The 19,855-nt window shown below is 41.6% G+C and overlaps 1 protein-coding gene across 2 annotated transcripts in view; it reads left to right on the forward strand.

Annotated features, from left to right (window-relative positions):
* Positions 1-417: 417 nt before the first annotated feature.
* Positions 418-19,855, forward strand: part of LOC137889838 (low-density lipoprotein receptor-related protein 1-like) — an 83,383-nt gene continuing 63,945 nt past the window's right edge. For both annotated transcript variants that reach the window (XM_068733910.1, XM_068733911.1), the window contains exons 1-2: positions 418-1,056; positions 12,787-12,927. In XM_068733910.1, coding sequence (XP_068590011.1) covers positions 984-1,056; positions 12,787-12,927 — 214 coding nt within the window. In that variant the 5' untranslated portion in view covers positions 418-983. The remainder of the gene's footprint in view (positions 1,057-12,786; positions 12,928-19,855) is intronic.

Consider the following 19,855-nt stretch of genomic DNA (forward strand, 5'->3'; position numbering starts at 1 on the left):
ACTAAATACAATTAGAGGCTGTAACATGTCTTCTTATTTGAAAATATGTGTTTATTTTGTATGACTAAATCTGTTTATGTAGCCCAGAGGTTATATGAAATAACTGTTGATGTAAGGGGGAAAAAAAACCTTAAAAGGAGACATTATATTCAACAATTCTGTAAGCAGCATGTCAGTGTTTCACAGGTGTTTAATTTACTTTGCAGTATTATTATTATCCATTTTGTAAGGAGAAATAAAAATCAGGGTCCTGTTAAAATTTAGAGCCAACATGGCTGATCCCACAGCTGCAGTTGCAGGGAGAGCCGCCTCTCTCTCCCACCTCCACGGTTGACGAGAAAGCGCATGAAATAGGATAAAAGGAGGTGTGTTAGGGCATGCGCAGACGGTGCTCGCCGCTTAGTTATCCCCTTTTTTTTGTTGAGGAGCCGAGCTTACGTCACGGGCTCGTTCACAGTGCTGGAGCTTGAGATTCACCATCCACTCATGCAACCACAAGCACAGTGAGGCATCGGATTTCCGAGGGGGGAGAAGAAAAAAAAAAACGCCTTTACTTTTTAATTTTTCTTTTTAGTTTGGCACGGAATGAGCTGAACGGAGCCGGCGGCTACGGTTGTTGAGGACGTGTGGACGATTCTGGTGGCATGGTGTGGTGAAACAAGAGACCCCAGCAAGCACTGAGAGACAGAGGTTACACAGTGCATCATGTTTGAATGCCTATAATCAATTAGAAATATACATGACTGTGCTGCTGCATCGCCTACAGCCTTGCCGGGCTTTAAGCAAGTCTCCTTTCATTGCTGAAGCCCGTCTGAAGCGGCCACCGTGCTGAGGGGCTGAGGGTGCCACTGAACGGACAATCGCACCCGGACCATTGAAGGGGTTCGGATGAGGTGGTCGATCGGGTTGTTAGGTTTTAGAAATCCAGCCAACTTTTCCCCTATTCCTTTCTAACAACAGTGCCGCCGAGCATTGCTCAGGAGATGGCGATGAGGTTGTTCTACTTGGGATTTATACTCTGCTTGGAGATCCTATCTCCTAACGGTGCAACCGTAGGTAAGAAGCCTGTTGTGTCATCTTGCATTGTGATTACTCGAGAAAGCATGACCACTTTTTTTTGTTTTTTTTTCCCCCCTGCAAAGCATTTGTGCACAGGCCTGTGTTCACCAGAGTTGGAGCCAACACCGCAGATAGGTTGCCTTCACAATAACACACACAGCAGTCTCCTCAGAGGAAGAGATCGATAATTAAGACAATCTTTAACCAGAGAGAGAACCACACAAATAAGCAGCGCGTTGATTATTTTGGCGTAAAATCAGTGCGTTTTTTATTTTTGTATTTAGCAGAGCTCCTGTCTGAGCAGACAGTATGGGCCTGCCTGCGAGGATGGCAGACAGTAAGGTTATTCACTGTTGGAATATCCAGCAGGTAGAAGGCAACACTTGCACGATCGACCCGTTTCCACGAAACGACACCATTTGTGATTGACTGCGACAAAATGGCTATATCCCCTCTCCATTTCTCCACCATGTATATCCATCAATTCCTCATGTATATTGTCTGTATGAGCACAGCTGATGGCTACCATTCAAACCAAACGTGCGGTTGATATTTTAAAAAAGAAAAAAAAGAAGAAGCAGTCGACTTGAGTTCCATATCAAACCTATGAGAGCCTTCGGTCAGGTCAGCTTTCATGTTTGTTTTCTGTTGCTCCTCGCACATGAAAACAACAGTTGTGTCTGCTCGTAAAGGTGTAATCTCAATGGCGCGGCGTGTTCCGACGTGTAGCGGCGGTAGCTGGCTGGGAACTACAACTTATTAGTGACAGCCAGGTACTGTGTGATAGTGAAATGAGCACTTATCCTGTTACGTCCCTGGAGTTCCTTAATCCTCCCGAATCTCTGATAGTAATAATGAGATATCAAATGCACCATTGCTCTTGTGACAGTGCATTGCAGACCTGTTGAGCTGAGCAGCTTGCCTTTTCTTTCTTGAACACTTCAAGGGAAACCTCAAGCTACAAAATAGCCAATGTATTTGTATTTTTTTAAATGTATTTTTTACTGCATGTATATTTTGCCTCATTCAATATTTAACGTTGCACTTACATGAATAGTATTCTAAATTAGGTTCAACCAGAAAGCACATGCTATTCAGCCTATATATTGTCATATTCTGGAATCTATTGTTAGTCATTCATATTAAAAAGTCAAGCATGTCCTCTGTTCTGTCCAGCTCAGACCTGACAGCTTTTTCATGAATACATATTTGTAATATCAATCTGACAGTTCCTACTCTTTTAGCCCATGTTTACTTCTGTGCCCAAAGAAAAGTAACGCATTAAAACCTTAATTTTGCCAATGTCTTTATAAAAATAGCCCCTTTCCTTCTCTGTGTTGGGAGGTCTTATGTAAGTTTCATTAGATAGTGATGGAGTCTGTTCATAGTGAAAGCCATAGCTGAGGTTACAGGAGTGGGCAAGCTCCTCCCACCTCCTCCATCAGTATGTAACATCTGGACACAGGGAGACCATTAATCCAACTTAGATGTGACTGCAAGTGGGGGGAGGGACCAGTGGAAGAGCTGGGGGTGAGGGCGGGTGAACAGAATAAACTTCTGGAGTCAGTATTTGATTCTCTCTAGCTGACATAGTTTCATACGTAGTTGCATGCATAGGTCAACATAGTTACATCACAATGAGTCAGTGATGTAAATTATAGGTGCGTGTTACATTATTAGTAGCAGTGTTGGTCCGAAATGGTCACGTGATGGGTTGGAAGCCCTAAGGCCAGCCACTTGGACTGGATTTGTCTGGATCACCGCTGGGCCACAGCCTGACTTTATGAATGGGAAAGTATTAGTGAGAGGAAGTTCAGAAGGCCGCAAGTGAAAAGTTTAACATTGGACAGAGCTCTTTTGTTTGTTATTGATCTTTGCCGTTGACTAGAGTATTATTGAGGCACTTAAAGGTGTCATCCCGTTCAGGGACATTTCAATAACTTGCTTGTTTTGTCCAGCTAAAACCCAAAGATATTCAGTTTCCCATAATAATAAGGCAAAGTAAATCATTAAATTCTAACATTTGAGAAGCTGGAACCATCAAAATAGTTGGCATTGTGCTTGAACATCGATGAATCAGTTACAGAGTCATCCGTCAGGAAAATAATCGCCGACTATTTTAATAATTTATTAATCTTAAATCATTTTTAGCATAAATGCCAAAAGCTCTCAAAGTTGCAGCTTATCAATTGTGACAATTTGCTGCTTTTGTTGTATGTGGTGATTTTTGTGCTAAAGAGAGTTTTGATTCTGGACTCTTGGTCAGACAAAACAAGTAATTTAAGAATGACACATGATCTGGGATGTTCACTATTTTCTGAATTGTGAAAATAATTGTTTCTTGCGACCCTAATCTATTTTCAAAATAGTGATTCATTTTCTGACTTCACAATCAATGACCTAATCATTTCAGTTCTAGTTGACATTGCAGTAAATATAATGCTTCATTATTTTAGATATGTCATTTTAGCTGAGAAAATAGCATTTCAGTATTGAGTCATTCATATTTTTAAATTGCATTTTGCATTGCATGTAGCAAAATTTGCTTATTGTTTGGAATTATACCATTAAGACATCCACATTGGATAACTTTATGACTACTGCGCTCACATGAAGGATATCAACAACCTTTAGAGGCAGAAGAATCCCGCTGGTGAAAAGTGTAGATGTGGGTCAGAGGCTAAAGAGGTTGAATTCCTGAGGAGCATACACTCTGTTTGCCTGACCTCTTTAATGGGACCTGGCTTTACCTTTTCCTCAGAACTGTCACTGGAAACATCTGCTGGAAAAATTCACCATCACTCATACAAATTCAACAACTAATAGAGCTTGGACTTCCCTCTTCAGCTTTTCCAAGTGGAGGTCACTGGGGAGCGGTTATTATAACTATGTACACCTGAGGCTGTCTATTCATGCACTCTTATCAGGTAACAGATGATCCCCATAATGATCTTCTGCCCATCAGAGTCTTCTCACAGAGTCACATAGGATAAAAAAAGGCATAAAATATGTGGATTGAAATTCAGCCGAAGTTTCCAGTTTTGAGCACATTCTTTCTTTGGCTTCTCAGATTTAATGTAAAGCGTGTGTGCAGGTGTTTTGCATTTTGGTCTTGAACGTGTGAAAATATTTGTGAAATGATAATAGCAGACGGTTGGATTCTTGGCTTTTTCAGCAGGAAAGATCCCCTTTTTATCCCTCTACTTCCTGCGCTGCATTGCAATCAACTGTGACCAGAAGGTAACACCAGATTAACATAAATGTCCTCAGTGTTGTTGCCACATATTGAAGGCGTGAGACTGCAGATGAAAGAGTGTTTGTTGGTTGTGAATAGCAGGGGTGTACTGTATGTGGTGTTTTCTGCACGCTACATCGCTGTTTACCCTGTTCAGCTCCAAAGACCCAAAAAAGGAACGGATCGGCTTCCTTAACAAAATAGGGAGTGTGGGTGTGTGTCAATGCGGCGCTGTAGGATTCATGGGGTTATTGTTGGTGATATAATCAGGCTTGCTATGCATTGCTGTTTTCCTTTTCTGTCATATATATATATGATGATATCTCTTAGAAATGAGTATTTTTTTTTTTTAACATGGCACATTAAGACACTTCTTTAGATAGGAACACACAGCACTTCGTACAGAGGGTACATAGAGTTGTTCAAATGTTGCAGAGGGTTGCAACGTTTGCCGGATACCTGGCACAGCTATGAGAATACTGGCTTTGTGACTCCCGTTTTCCTTCAACATCATTAATGGTGAACTCCTCACCAGATGCCACATGTTGACCCTTCCGATTGTCAGTTTTTGTACAATTTTAGCTGCTGCTCTTTGTGTGTTGGTCTGTTGGATTTACCGGGTCATCCTCATCCCATATCGCTGACTTTGAGCGCAACTGGAGAATTGATTTATTCACAGGGACCCTTATTTGCTACCACACCTGGTCAGAGGGGAGACTATGACCTATGGAGATAAGATTACAATTTCATGGACAGAAAAGGCTCTCGTCATTGGTTTGTTTTTGTACATTCATGCTCTCTGTGTTGTTGCAAAAATAATGACACAAATATTATGTTTTTATTATGTTCCTATTTGATGGAATTGTACACATTTTATCTTCAGTCTCTTTGATGATCAATTAAACATACATTTTAGGCCAACAATTCCAAGACCTATACAACAATATATATATATATATATATATATATATATATATATATATAATTCAATACTTTTAATCTGATGATCATACAGGCTATACGATAACTTCAGCACAGCTGCGCAAACCAACATATACTGTGTATATACTATATACACAGTTAAGATAACTCTTAAATTCATTAAATGTACTTAACATGAAAAACAACACATGCCATGTTTATCATTAATACTTCTTCACAATAAGCATAAGCACACATTTTCCATTTTGATGTGTGTCACAGAAAAACACTATTTAAGACAAGAGCAAGCAGATCTACTGAGCACTAGTTCTACTTGTTAGAGGGCAAACGGGGTCTGGATTATTGCATGTGCTTCTTCTGCTATGATCTTGAACTGTAGCCTCTTCCAAGCTGCTCAGTATTTAACATGGAACTTGCGTCGTTTGCTCTAACCAAGCTTAAGCCTCTTAACAAAGCCCGGTCTTAGCGCTGCATGTGTGTACCCATCTGACTATGCCTTTTGGCTAGCAGTGTTGATATTAGGTTAGACTCGAATGCCAAGTTACGACTGACTTAGCTTAAGACCAGGAGTAAGCCATGTTGGTGCAACGCTCTACTGCGTGGGGCCGTGAACTAGTTGGATGTACTCTGTGGTTCTTAACAATACTATCAAGATTGAAGGGTGTGTGTGTGTAGTCTCTGACGTTACAGCGTCTATGTAAAAGTGAAGTAACTCCTGAAAGTTAAGTTTCTAATCCATTGTGATGTCCAGTTATCTGTAGGACAATCATACTTTGTGAGAGTTAAATTCCTCGTAGTGCATGCTGTATTTTCAGAAGGTCTAAGGAACATTCATGTCAAGTTGAAACCTTTTTTTTAATGTATTGCACAAACAAGTTTTAGGATCTCAGCGCTGAACAAAGAGGTCATCTGTTAAGGTCTGAAGTGGATGACAACTCATTTGTGTATTGTTTGAGTCAGTCCTAGCAATTATCAAGCCAGGAACATTCCTCCCTCCTGCCTCCTTTAGATTGAATCTAATGAGGGCTTCATAGAGACCGACTCTCATTAAATCACAGGAACATTTCATCCTTCAGCTGAGGCAAATCCTTGTTTAATAACATTCTGTATTCGCTCCTTATTTCTGTAGCTTTGCTAGTTTTCGCCTGGTAGCTTGAGAGGACAGAGGCAAAGCAGCATTTACAGTCATCCCAGTTGCAGTGAATGCCTCAATTTATGTGGCCCAGCCTTCATTTTGTGGCTCACATATTCTGTTTTCATAACAGCTGAATGTAGTTTGTCTTTTCCTCTATGGGTGCACAGAGCTGTGCTGTGCAGATACTCCAGGGAGGGTGTGGAAGAGCTCTGTAGAAGGCACAATAAGACCTATTTACAATTATCTTTATGTCCATCAATCACACTCACTCAGGGTACGTCTTTTACTGCGTTGCTTTTTACTGCTCTGGCCTGTGACGTCCTGCAGAGCCTCATCAGGTTACCTCCGAGGTCAAAGCTTGGACCCTTTTTGTTGTGCAGTGACACAAAAACAAGGCTTTCAGGCACAAGAGTAGGCACTAACTCCAACTCAGTCTTCTGCTGTTTATGCATGTCCAACCTCTTTGAAAATAGCAATTGTGGATCAGAACTTGAATAGCCTGTGGACATTGAATGTGCACTGTGACCTGGTTAAAGTGCTCTAGTGCTTGGCTGTGGCTTGGTTTGACACAAAGCTAAGTGGTTGTTTCCACTAGATGGGCACTGCACGGTGTGGCCATTAAAGAAGTTCATTAACTGGCCCCAGTAGTGGTCCAGGCAGGGCTTTACATTAGGTAGTTTTTATCACACTTTTTACCCTCTTTTAACATAATTTTCCACATTTTTCATCTAAAAGGCTCCAACTTTGGTTAAAAAATTGTTTGTCTTCCATGTGAATAATTAATACAGCACAACATTCAAAATAACAACTTCCCTCTGCCCTCATTCTCTTCCCTCTGGTCCTTGTTTGGTTTTAATTGTTATTTATAATGCACAGATTCTTGCTTTGAAATCCTAGCTAAACTGAGCGCAGAGAAATCACTTCAAACTTGACCTCGGGGGTCTAATTACATACTGTAGTCGGTTTGCTTTTTTTCACTCCCTGAAACATTCTGGAAGACCTGAGTTCCACAATGGAGGACCATGAAGGGGAGAAGTGATGGGTGATGAGACACAGTTCTGGATGTATTTCCACTTTCTCCTGTAGTTGCCATTGTACCCAGACAGAGTCCCATTTATTTGCTCATTCATTCAGTCATTTCACATTGCCATTGGTACTGCTATCTTTTAACAGGATTTAATAGAATCCATGCTCTATTGCTTAGCCTAGAAATTATCCACAAGGGGATTGGGTTGGTTGAATACTAGGATGTGCTCAGTCTTGATTAGAAACAAAAGTAAGTATTGTATATCTTTTTGTCTGTGTGCATTTGGATAATGGTCTTTATCACTGTGGTGTGTGGCAAACAATAACTATAAGAGACATATAATACACAAATACAGACATCTAGAACTTTTTATGAAATGTGTAGCATAAAGTCAGGCCTCTGTTACACTTTGTATATGCACTCTAAGTCTACATCAACACTAATACGATCTACATCTACAAGGGCGCTCCGTCACCGTTTTCAAAATGATTTGTGTCCATACTAACACGCCTAAAAAAACCCAAATATCACATGACTATTCACATACACTGGGCATGTGTGGGCCGGTGTAAACGGGAAGTAGATTGGTTGCTTTGTTACAGAAAATACAACAAAGTATTATTGTACTCTTTAGTAATAAAAGGTTGTGCTTGATACTTAGATATTCCTCTATAATCTTTCTCTTTTTACTCAAAAGAACATATTTTTATTTTCCAAACTTAATTACAAAGCTGCAGGTCTTGCTCGCTCTCTCTCTCACACACACACATATCAAATTTACTTAAAAATGAACACTTAAAAATCCAAGTTTTATTAGATTATGGGTCAAGAAATTTGTACAACACACGTCTCTTACACGTTTCCCTTCGGTTTTGTTGTTTTCTATTGTCACTCTGTGCTCGGTGGCTGGAAGTCCCTGTCGCACTGGGGAGCATTTATGTTTTTGTTCGTTTACATTTTTTGGGGGGGGAACTTCACAATAGTTGTGCAGAACAAAAAAAGCATTGATAAAAAAGAAAAGAGCTCTGTTTTATATCCATGGCCCTCCTCACAGCCGCAAACCGTGACTTCAAATGTCTGCTTCGTAGGCCGATAATGCCGCTGGACACGCCGCTCGCAAATAGCTCCAATAACAGCTTTCTTCCTCCGCATGTGGGCAGTAGTAGCATGATGAAATGCAGATTTGTAAATCTAGACATAAATGTAGCAAAAGATATGCATTTTAAAATGGAAACGTAGTGTGGAATCTTAAGTCGGTCATGCAGCAAAGAGTAAACCAGCAACAAGTAAGTTTCCCTTGAATTCAAAAGCGAAGCCGTTTTGTTTCTTTGAATCTAGCTGCTCATCTGTAACACAACTTCTTTTGGAAGGCAAATGTACACACATGAAATCAATTAGAAGGTGCTGGAATGTGCTCCATGGATCTGGAGTTGATTTGTAGAGCAGGGATGGCCATATTGAGAGAGACAGATCGGAGCGGGGGGGAAGTGGGTCAGTGTTGTGTCCCAGCTGGTGACGGTGTCTGGAGGCCTCCATCACTTGGCTGCTGAATTAGTGCCACAACACCATTTACTCACCATCCCATCCTGTTCCATCTCACAGAGTTGCTTTGGGCCTTTTGCCATTGTTTAAGACAAAAGTTATTGTATTACATAATAGCAAAACAACACCTTAAATGTATTATCGCAAATGAAAAGATAGCCTTGAAAGTACTTAATTCTTTTTAGTAGGCACTCAGGAGGGCTGTTTCTGTAAGAGTTGGGCTCTGTGTACATTCAAACATTTGCTCATTCGCTTGTGTTTACTGCGCTTTGCCATGCACAGTGCTGAGGGGCAATTCAGGGTGCACTGTTTAGGCAGCGCAGAGCTCCAGTGGCCCTGCATAAGGAAATACAGTGTGTGCTCCATACGACTGGCAGTATGCTCAAAATCAAACTAAGTCAGACAACTGGAGCCTGGGCATCTATGTAGTAGGAAGCAACTCAGTGATTGATGGTGTAGTGTGTATGTCAACTCAGGATTAAAACAGTTGTTCAATGTATCTTTTAGTGACAACAGCTTGTACGTCAGTTTAGCTTATCTTACACATTCATGCATAGAACCTCTATTCTCCCCTCAGAGCACCTACAAAGTGCACTAACTTCAGCACTTGATAACCAAGGCAAAACCTCTGATAGATGTTTTTTGGTCCATAAACTGCAGTGAGTTCATTACGATTTCTTGATTTTATGGTATAATGAGGGAAAAAATAGAAATACAGTTTGATTTCTAATTTTCACCCCACATCCCGATTCAGTGTTCTTGAATTTCTCCTTTTCCAAATAAGAGAATTCAAGCCATTGAAAAACCATTAATAAGATGTTTAGTTCAATAGAAAGAACAGAATAGTGTCGACTGGACAAATTTGCCATTTGTCATTTTTACTGCTTTACTTTTAGTACTTCAGGCATTCTTGGACTTAGTCACCTCAAGGACTTTCTCTCCCGTAAAGATGTTTTAAATGACACCACTGTCCATGTAACATGTTGTAACTACATCAGAGTGACGAAGATGGGCATTATGACAGCTTTTTTTTTTTTTTTTTTTTTAAACCAGCCAAATAAAGATTTTTGTACATCGTGTAATTTATCTTCAGAAATAGAAACTCTGATTCCTGTAGCGCTTCCAAAGTTGTCTTTATTGTGTAATGGTGTGAAATTCAAAACTCTTGAGGGTTTCAGCTAAATCTATGAAAGTTAGTTTTCTAATTTTCTTCTCTAATTAAATGTATTTTTGCTCTAATAGATACCCAGAGGATGGTTGTTTTTTCAGGTTATCTTAGTGTGGAAGGAGCTGTGTTTCAAGTGTAGACCCACACTTTTAGAAGTTGATCATAAGCAACAGATTGTGAGATTTATTTCTTCTTTTTTGTGGATGGAAGAGTTGAACATCGTGGGATTTCCGACCATTTAGTCACAGCAGTGTGATCGAGTTGCCTTCAGCTGTGGCAGGAAATGCTTTAGTTGGAATGGCATTATCAGGAGGGGACTCTGTTGGAGGCGAACACACTGGGCTTATAGGAGTTTTTGTAAGTCGAGTATGTACCTTGATTCAATGGGATTGGTGTTTGCTGTTGGGCCAATCCCAGGAGACTAAATAAAGGCCTTCTTCATTCCTTTTTGTAGGTAAAAGTGGACTCAAATGGTTTAACATTCTAGCCTGATTTGGAACCTCTAAAAATTGTCAGCATTTTGGCAGGAACTTTGGAAAAAAGGCGACTTTGCAGGCTGAATTAACAATTCACATCTCTGTTTGAGATATTTCAGTGGGCTTTGAAATAGGACTGCTGAGGGGGAAGGCTGCCAGTCTTTCCCTCGGTCTCTAACCCCTCCTCTGCCACAACCTCCAATTAGGCTCAGAGGTTCTCCCCTCTGCGGCCATTTCATGCTGGTGTCTAAAGCGATGATAAAATTAGAACCCACAATGTTTTATTTCCATTTTTATGCCCACTCAGAGGGAACAACTGGCTCAGCCCAGCGGCTTCACACGGGGGACCAGAGAGATCGAGGCCGCTATATGCCGTCATTTAGCGGCCTGCCGGAGGTTTCAGTGCTGTTACTCTCTTCTGCTCAGGGCCAAATCAGTGTGGCTGTTTGTTTGGTTGTTTGGGCAGATTAAATAGCAACATATAAGCACAGGCAAATCCAGTGTAATTAGTTGGCCCCAGGCCATGTCTAGCCTCTCTCTCTCTCATTCCTTCACTGAAGAGTTGGGTGTGCACATGTCGTCTAAACTGATTCAGTCGCTGGTCTTCAGCCATTCTTTTACAGCACTCTGTCTCACTCTCGTAGTGAAATTTATATCCTGTCACATTCTTATGCCATTTGACACAGACTCTGAATTATGGTGTCGCATGGCTGAATTTAAATCTCATTCTCTTGCATCACTTGAATTTAGTTTCGTAAGCCTTGCCCCTGCCATTGTGCGAAGAGAAGAACGGAGCGAACGCTCTGCATTTTAAAACCCAGCGCTCTCTCCGTCTCTTAATCTCCTCAAATATCAAGGTGTTGTTCACATAAGGAAAGCTGTGATCTGATCCCTGCAACCCTTCAGCTTCTAATTGTATTTACTAAAACATGACACTCAAAAGTCTTTGCGTTTTAGTGCTTACACATACACGACACTGTCGCATGAAAGAAGACCAGGGTCTAAAACCCTTTAGTCTGAGAGTCAAAAGGAACGTGATTGCAATGATACACTAGCCTCATGCTCTCTTGTGATTTCAGTCACATCCCAGCCCCCTTGCGGTGCTCCCCCACCGCCCACCCCAAACAGCTCTCTGCCTGCCAAGTATGTAGGGAGGCAAGTCATCCAGGGCAAGAGAGGGCTCCGTCCCTGCAGAGAATCACAATGAGACATTCGTTGCCGTCCCTCCCAGAGCCTTACTGCCCAACAGTACAGTTACAGCAACCTCCTGCCTGCCTGAAGTGGCCTTTGCGGTCTCTTTTCATTGTGTGTAACATTTTTGTCCACTCGCATAACCGGAAGAATTGTACTTTTATATACACATGGCAACCTATTTTCATTTTTCAGTAAATGTTACTATTTGTATTGTACTGGATAAGTCTAAACCTGGCAAAATAAAACCGAACTTGCCCCTTTTTAAGATACGTTTTTAAATAGGTGACTAATTAAGTGTTGACAGACTGATGCAACACCATGCAGGTAGAGCTCCAGTTGTCGAGGGTTTTTCTGAGTGTGGCTGAGTTAAAGCGTGTACTGATGGGTCATGAGCGTTGCTGTGGTGCTGCTAGCCTGTGGTACACCTCAACAATCTGTGCTGACTTACTGCCCAGAACTACCGAGCTCTGCACTTTCCCATGGGTCAGGCGGTGATTGAATGCCCAGTTATGTCTTTGCTGTGACACATGAAAGAGCCTCTGTGGTAAAAGTTGAAAAACACCTTAAGAGTAATAAAAAATAAAAAAAAGGGAAAGAAATGAGATGTCCGCAAGAAGAGAGGAAACAACAAACAAACCCCAGAACTAAAAGGCACCACTGTTGGTTGTAAACTTGTATGTTTTTTTTTTTTTTTTCTTTTTTCTTTTTTCTTTTTTCTGAATAGAGTGTGCCTGTGGGTCTCTTGATACAAAAACATCATTGTAAACTTGAGTTGACCCTTGCATGTTGTTTTGCCCTGCTAGGTTAAGATCTATGCTGCTAAAAGCTGGAAATGACCTTTTGTAGATTCTTCATTTAACAGTTGTTGAAAAGTGCTTAAAAACATTACAAACACAAGAATAAATAAGAATAATTTTCTTTGGGTGCTGTAGAATTGCTTTCATTGAAAATATATGTGATCGAAAAGTTGCTTTTTGTAATGACCCATCAACTTTCTTTTTTTTCCAGCCCCCAAAGCTGATGACCAGCCCAAGACCTGCAGCACTAAGCAGTTTGTATGTAAGGACCAGGTGACCTGTATCTCTAAAGGCTGGCGCTGCGATGGGGAGAAGGACTGTCCAGATGGCTCTGACGAATCACCAGATATCTGTAAGTATGCCTCCATGGAAGTAACTTCTGAAACTGTCTCTCAGCAGGCTGGTGTCCTCAGCTCTCATGTTCTCTCCAAGCTGCTGGTTCAGAGCAACGAGCACCATCACTGTTTTTACTCCACTTTGTTTTCTGGAGATTGCTAGTTTGCAAATTAACGTTTTCAAACTTTTTCTATACCTCATGTCGAAGTGTGTTATATAACATCAAATTCAATACCTCTAAATGGCTTTGAAGAGACACCAGCACAATGTTCAGACAGTTTAATTTGGGGCTGAATAAGAGGGTGGGTTATGCCCTTTCTACGAAGGACACAGGCTCACACTGTGTGCTCCGGCTGCTCTGCTGAATTATAGCTCTAATTATGCGGCCGTGTTTAGTCTGAATGTTTAGGGATGTGTCTGCTCTTGTCTGGACTCTTGCGGGATCTGTGCATTCACAAAGAGTCTTGTCCCAGCCACTCACATCTGTCAGCTTCTCCATCCTCTCATTCCATCCATAAACTCTCTGGTAAAAGCCTCCCCTCTGTTTATACGCAGGCACTAATGGAGATTTTACTGTCTACATGTGCCACACCTTGCATCTGTCATGCCGCAAGCATTCTCACTATTGTCTGGCACGCAGAGACAAGCAACTAACACCCAGCATTAAGGGACTTGTAAATTGTGGGAGAAAACACAAGTAAGTCTTAACACATAGCATTAGGGATTCAAAAAACGTTTGAAAAAGCTGAGGGGGTTACAAGATGTATCGTTTTCAGATTCAGAGCAATACAAAGGGGAAGCTGAGCAGGAAAAAATAATCTGTCATCTACTATCTGTCACTCTCCTGTATTCATTGATTAACACAGAATTCACTGCTAACAGCTTTACTCTTTATTTATATAGTGTACAATAAATATAGCAAAAATAAATTGCTGAAGAATTTTTCAACAATGATCAATTGTAGTTTTGTAAATAACAGCAATCACAGAACATGAGCAATTTTATGTAAGTGTGACCCACATAATTCACTCGAGGAAGCTATGGCCATTCAGTTTCTTTGCCCTTTTTCTACTAAGCAATTGAACTGAGTGAATTTTCCATAACACTTATGTAATTTGGTGACACAGGCAATGGTGGGATTCATCTTCTGCATGAAAAGATGGAGAGCGGTGTTTCACTCGAAACATCAAGATATGTTCTGCTCAATTACCCGCTTCCCATGGGCTCGACTCTGCCTGTCACTTTACCTTTCGTTAAGGCGCTCCTCTATTTGTGTGAGTTTCGTAGGCAGTCATAATAAATATCTGTTACTGCAATTAATGCACTTTTTCTTTGTACAGCGTTATGTGTTGGCAGTCTAACAAGCACAGTCAAAAGTCAAGGCGCCTTTTAAGTATCACAATGAAAAGCAGCCAGACTGTGATTATATCCACAGCCGTTGAGTTGATCCAGCCATTAAATGTGAGTCGTGTTTGGAAAAGAGCGCTGCAGATAAAGCTACAGAGTGAATGGGCCTGAGCCAGCATAGATGGAGATGGGAGAGTTAGGAGGAGTATGACTAGAGGAGGAGGTTATTTAATTAAAATCCTGCTCTGACTCAGCAGAATGCTAAAGTCTTTTACTTGTTATCCTGGCTTTTCCATTCACCGGGTGAAACAGTTTGCAGGTCATCAGCCTGGTTTCATCCCTACCGGGAAGCATCATAAAAGGCCGGCGTGCTGTAAACAAGGCTGCTCTCATCTGAGCTGTTAAGGAAGTAGTAGATATAAAGGCAAGCCAAACATTGATCCCTCTGAGAAGGGGGACTGCAACCTGGAACAGCTGGGGAAGTTTTGTGTTTTATCCTTTTCATTTTGAAAGTTCAAGGTGTCATCTGTTCATCTTCTGCTCTCTTTTCTCAGCCGCAAAGTTTACAAAAGCAGTCAAACTTTCTCTTACAAGCTTAGTTCATGAAGGTAAGAGAATTGCAAGAAAATTCTGAGTGCAATCTGACCACAGTCTAGTTCTGTGCGTTAACGTTGATGGGAATTAGAGTGGTGCGTGGTACTATAATTACGACATTATCTCCAGTTCAAGTTAATTACTAACTACAGGCAAGGCAAGAACTTTTTCCTCCTGTTTTCTTCCTTTTTCTTTTCTTCCCCTCTCCCTTCTGTGGCAGCTTTGCTGCACTCTGACTAAGATATTGACAAGATAAGACATTGTGTTAATCAGAGACAGAGCACACGGTGCATGCAGCCATCATGGATCTTTGTTTCTTAAATAGTATATCATTTGAAAAGGGAATTTATGAAAATATGAGTCTGCCTGTATTATTCCATTCAAGTGTTGTGATGAAAACCACACAATGACTGTAGCTAATTTGGCTGAAGCACCAGTTTTGTTTCTGGTAAATGCCACCTGTCTTGTTTACGACGATCATGAATTCAATTGCTGTCGGAGAGGTGGGAGTTGTAAACGTGTGCTTTTGTCCGCTGTGGATCTTTGATCTACACCGCTGGTACCCATGCTGGAAGAAAGTGCACTCCTGAGTATCATACTGTCTGGAGGTCTAATTGCCTGTCGTTCCCAAACCATTTATCTGAGCTGTAATTATGTTGAGGAGCTAAAGACAGACTTCTGCCATAGTAGTGGGGTTGTAACGTTGCATCAAATGAGGCACATGCCGTGGTTGAGGTGGCAGTTGGCAGTTGGCAGTTGTGGTATGCTGTTAAAGGGTTATCTTGCGTCCGTCTAGCAGAGAAAAAGTGGTGAGGGCTCTTCATGATGTCAGTGCATGGCTTCCCTCGCAGAAGTCGAGCAGGCAGTCTACAGAAGTCCAAAATCAGTAAGGCTAATGAGCCAAAAACCTGTGGATTGAGGTTTCTAGGTTGCATTTTCTATGTTTGGTTTCTAGTGTAATTTTTTTGGAATTAAAAGGTTTATCCAGAGGTACTAGTATCATAAACAAGTACTGGCCGGTGAAATCTTCCATCTCAAAGCATCAAAATTAGAGCTTTTTGGCAGATTTTTTTTTTTTTTTTTTTAAGTGGGGTTATATGAGGTATTTATCCATAGTCAATGTATTAGCGACAGTAGATGGTGGGTGACGTGAGATTGGAGAATCAGACAGGTGTACCCGGCCAGGTGTGTGACTTTGGTGATTTAAAGGGTTAATCCAGATTCACCAAAGTCCCATAAGAATACAAACACACTAACGGATCAAGGCAGCGGTAGAACAGCAACCTCCATGTTTTGCGCAGTGAGATTGACGTTTTTGTCAATGTAATCTTGTGGCTTTGAAGAGAGTATAGATAATGCAGGGCCCCGTCTACAGTACAGTACATTGCTTTGCTCCCGCTCTGGTACTTCTGTTTCTCCAAACGTGGGGCCTGTCGACTGCCATCTACTGCAGGTAATACAATGCCCATGGATAAGTACATGATACAACCCCACTATCCCGTTCATTTTCTAACACTTCTAGTGAAAGTTTTTTTCATGATGCTAGAATTAAAAGTGCTGTGTGACAACTGTAATTTCATTTCTTAGCCCTGATAGAATAGTCGCTGTACGAAACATGGACTCCCTGTCTGTATCCCGAGTCTGTATGCAATTAGGATTCTTGCGTGAACTGCATTCACTGTGGATGAGCAAGTGAATGGGAACAGATGTTTGAGTAAGCGCTAGCATGTAAGCACTTTCTCTATCATGAGAAGTGCTTGCCATGAAGGAATCCCTTTCATCGTCAAAAATCCTTATGCAACAATTGTCTTGCGCCTAATTCTCTGTTAGACTTTTTAACCCCAGATTTAGCATGAAAATGTCCACAGGAGGGCTTCCAGGCAGGGGGTGGAATGCATGTCAATCATGTAAATACACAGCCCCTCTTTTCCCACACAGTACTATCCGCTTTCATTCAGGGTGAGAAAATGTGCTGATAACTCAAAGTAGTTAACACTTGCAAATTACAAGCCACTCCCTGTATTTGTACTGTCAGGCTGTCATTTAAGTCGTCTCAATAGGGGAGTAGGAGTAGTACACACATATAGACCTTGTTGATGCTTGAAAGTAATTTTGAGGGGATATACGATGGAATGTAGTTTCATAATGAAACTGAGGGACCCGTGGCTGAAGAGGCTTTAACGTAACAATAGACAAATGTGGACCCTCATGTTCAGACACACACTCTCATGTTAAGCTTCTGTAAGCATGTGATTTCATGTCTTTGCTTTACAACAGGACACTTTGCACTAACACACTGTAAACTCCTTCAAAGAGTTTGTCTGATGTCAAAATAGTGGTACGACACTGTTGAAAGTAGCTCAACCCTAACACTCACAAGCAACACTCAACCATATCATGGCCCTTGGCCCACACACTCTGGCCCATGCCAGTGGAGGCCATGGCCCGGTAGGGTTGTCTGATGGGAAGATTGAGTTATCATATCCGTGCAGCTGCCTGAGGTGGCCACACAATAACGTTATCTGTCCATCTCTTGCCCTCGAGCCCCCGCTGAACGCCCGCCAGCGTGGTCCTTTGTCCGGACCATCTGACTGTCATGCCTCAGCAGCCTCTCCAAGACGACCAGGAACAGCCAACTGCTGAGGACATGGAGTGATGGGGAGAAGGGATGATCCTACAGGAAAAGCTTTTGTATTGGAGAAAAGGGGCAGATTAGCATTGAGGCTGAGGAGCAAAATGGAAATTACTTTGTAAAGCTCTGATCCATTTTCTGTAAAAGCAGGCTTCTACTGTACTGGGGAGGGGGAGTTCATAGCCTAAAATCAGTCATGTAGCTGCACTTACAGGGGGCACCATGTAGTGGTTGACACACTGCTTCCACAGAGGAAGGAGCAAAGCCCAGTAAATCCTTCTGGTCTGTGGCCCTGAGCCCTCCTCAGCTTCACCAGCCTATCAACAGACAGAGAACACAGGGCTTTCTCACGCCACACAGGCACCACTTCGCTTTCTCTGCTGTCTCCTCCACGCCCTGTCTGCTTCTCTGCCTCTGTCTTTCTTTCCTGTCTCCCACCGTCTTCCTCTCTGCCTGTCAAAGCAGGCAAAGAAGCTAGACTCAAGTCATCTCTGTTCCCTGTTCCTCATATCTCATCTCAAGTCTTTCCTCTGGTTTAATTGCCTCACAGTTTCCCCCCCCTGGCTGCAGATGGTTTGTTGGTTTGTTTTTGCTAGCCGTCTCTTTGTATGGCACTTTAGGGAAATGTGCTGCGGTGATTTTTACACAGGGACAGTTTACTCTGTGGCAACACATTTAACAGACCGTTGTAACAAGCTTCAACAAGCAGGTGCACAGGTTTAATAGATTTGTGGTGTTGTCTTACTGGAAGTATTCCGGTTTAAATGATACTTTACCGAAGCTCTGTCTTTTCAGTGTCAATCACTCCCACCTTGTAGTCTTGAATGGTTTCTGTAAAATGTTTGTTGTTAGTAACAAAAACACAAATAGTGGTTCTAGTGGGATCAAATTAATGTCAGTTGATTTCCACATTTTTTTTATCCAAATTTGTCAGGATCTCTATAGTCGTTTATTTCTATGGTCTAGATGCAGTAAAGCACAACATGTAACTCACAGTATAATACAGTTGTTGTAACATTTTAGTCATCATGTTCTGTTTTCTTAAGTTGTTGTGATTGATATTCATCCTTTTAAGATTATGGTAAGCGTGTTGGAGGAATAAGTATCGCATCAGGTCTTCCTACAGCTATACTGTAAGTCCCGTGTGCTGCGGCTGCCTCCGTAGGGTTTGGCATAGCCATGTGCTTGTTGTGCATTCTGCTGCAAAGTGTGATTCCAGAGAGCGGAGAGTTAGTCAATGGGCAGACCTGCCTGTAGCCCTGCACAACATATTCATTCGAGCTGACAGCGGACTTTATGGGAGTCAGTCAGGGGCTGGCATGGAACCCGAAGAGCAGGAAGAAAAGCAGGCTTTTATGCTAAGGACAAAAGAGCGACAGGGGATCCAAATTTAAGGTCATTGCATAACTACGGGAACTGAGGGATGGGGGATGGTGGGGTCCAGAGGTTGAGGTGTTTGAGGGAAGCACAAATTGGGAGAGATCGTCTTTCACGTCACAACCCTATTGCCTAGTGCCGGTCAGACAAGTTAGTGGAACCTATAGAGCCATAACCGAGGGATGAGTGCTCTCTGTATTGGGGAATTACTTGAAGGTGACACAGGTAGTGATGCATTACCCAAATCTACACTGTGCACAGGGGAAGAAAGTGTAATATTGTCTTTGCACAAAGTCATATTTCACTCCAAAGAGCACATGCAGCAATAAGAGTTTAAATAAAGCAGAACACAAGTTCTGCATTATGATTCATAGTTTATAATGTTTTAATCAAGATTACTCTCAGTGCTCATTTCTTTAATATGTGATTCTTATAAGAGACTAAGTGAGAGAGAGTTCATGCAGCAGATAGGAGAAAGATTTTAACAATAAGATCCCTGAGGACACAGTGAGGATATGCTGATATCACTGTTAGCTGATCACACAGTTTAGTGCGATAATGTAATTATCCTCACTCCCCCTTCTAATAGGTGTGAGGGTTGTAATTTTCCCTCTTTTTCTTTGTCTCTCATCCACTGCACTGCCAAGATTCTTACATTGTTCTCACTCGCAGTGCTTTATCTTCAAGGCTTCCACACACACTGAAGAATCTGTGCTATCCCCGTGAAGGACAAGTTAAGTTATTGTAAAATATTGTTCTGTAATAATTATATTCCTTCACTCCTGTAGCAAATTCTATAGGACCTGCTAATGACATTTAAAGGGCACATGATAGCTTTTTTTAATCGAAAGAGCAGTCCAGATTTTGTGTTAAATCTCCATATTTCCAAATTATTAATTTCATTTCTCTTTGTAGTACCTTATTTGTGTTTTTTCTGCACTGAATGAACAGAGAAAATGGTTTCAGAAAGGTACCTGCAAAAAAAATAGAAGTG

Source organism: Cebidichthys violaceus, unplaced genomic scaffold (assembly GCF_023349555.1).
Source record: "Cebidichthys violaceus isolate CVI_PGR_0920_01 unplaced genomic scaffold, fCebVio1.0.p SCAF_6, whole genome shotgun sequence".
Taxonomy (NCBI): domain Eukaryota; kingdom Metazoa; phylum Chordata; class Actinopteri; order Perciformes; family Stichaeidae; genus Cebidichthys; species Cebidichthys violaceus.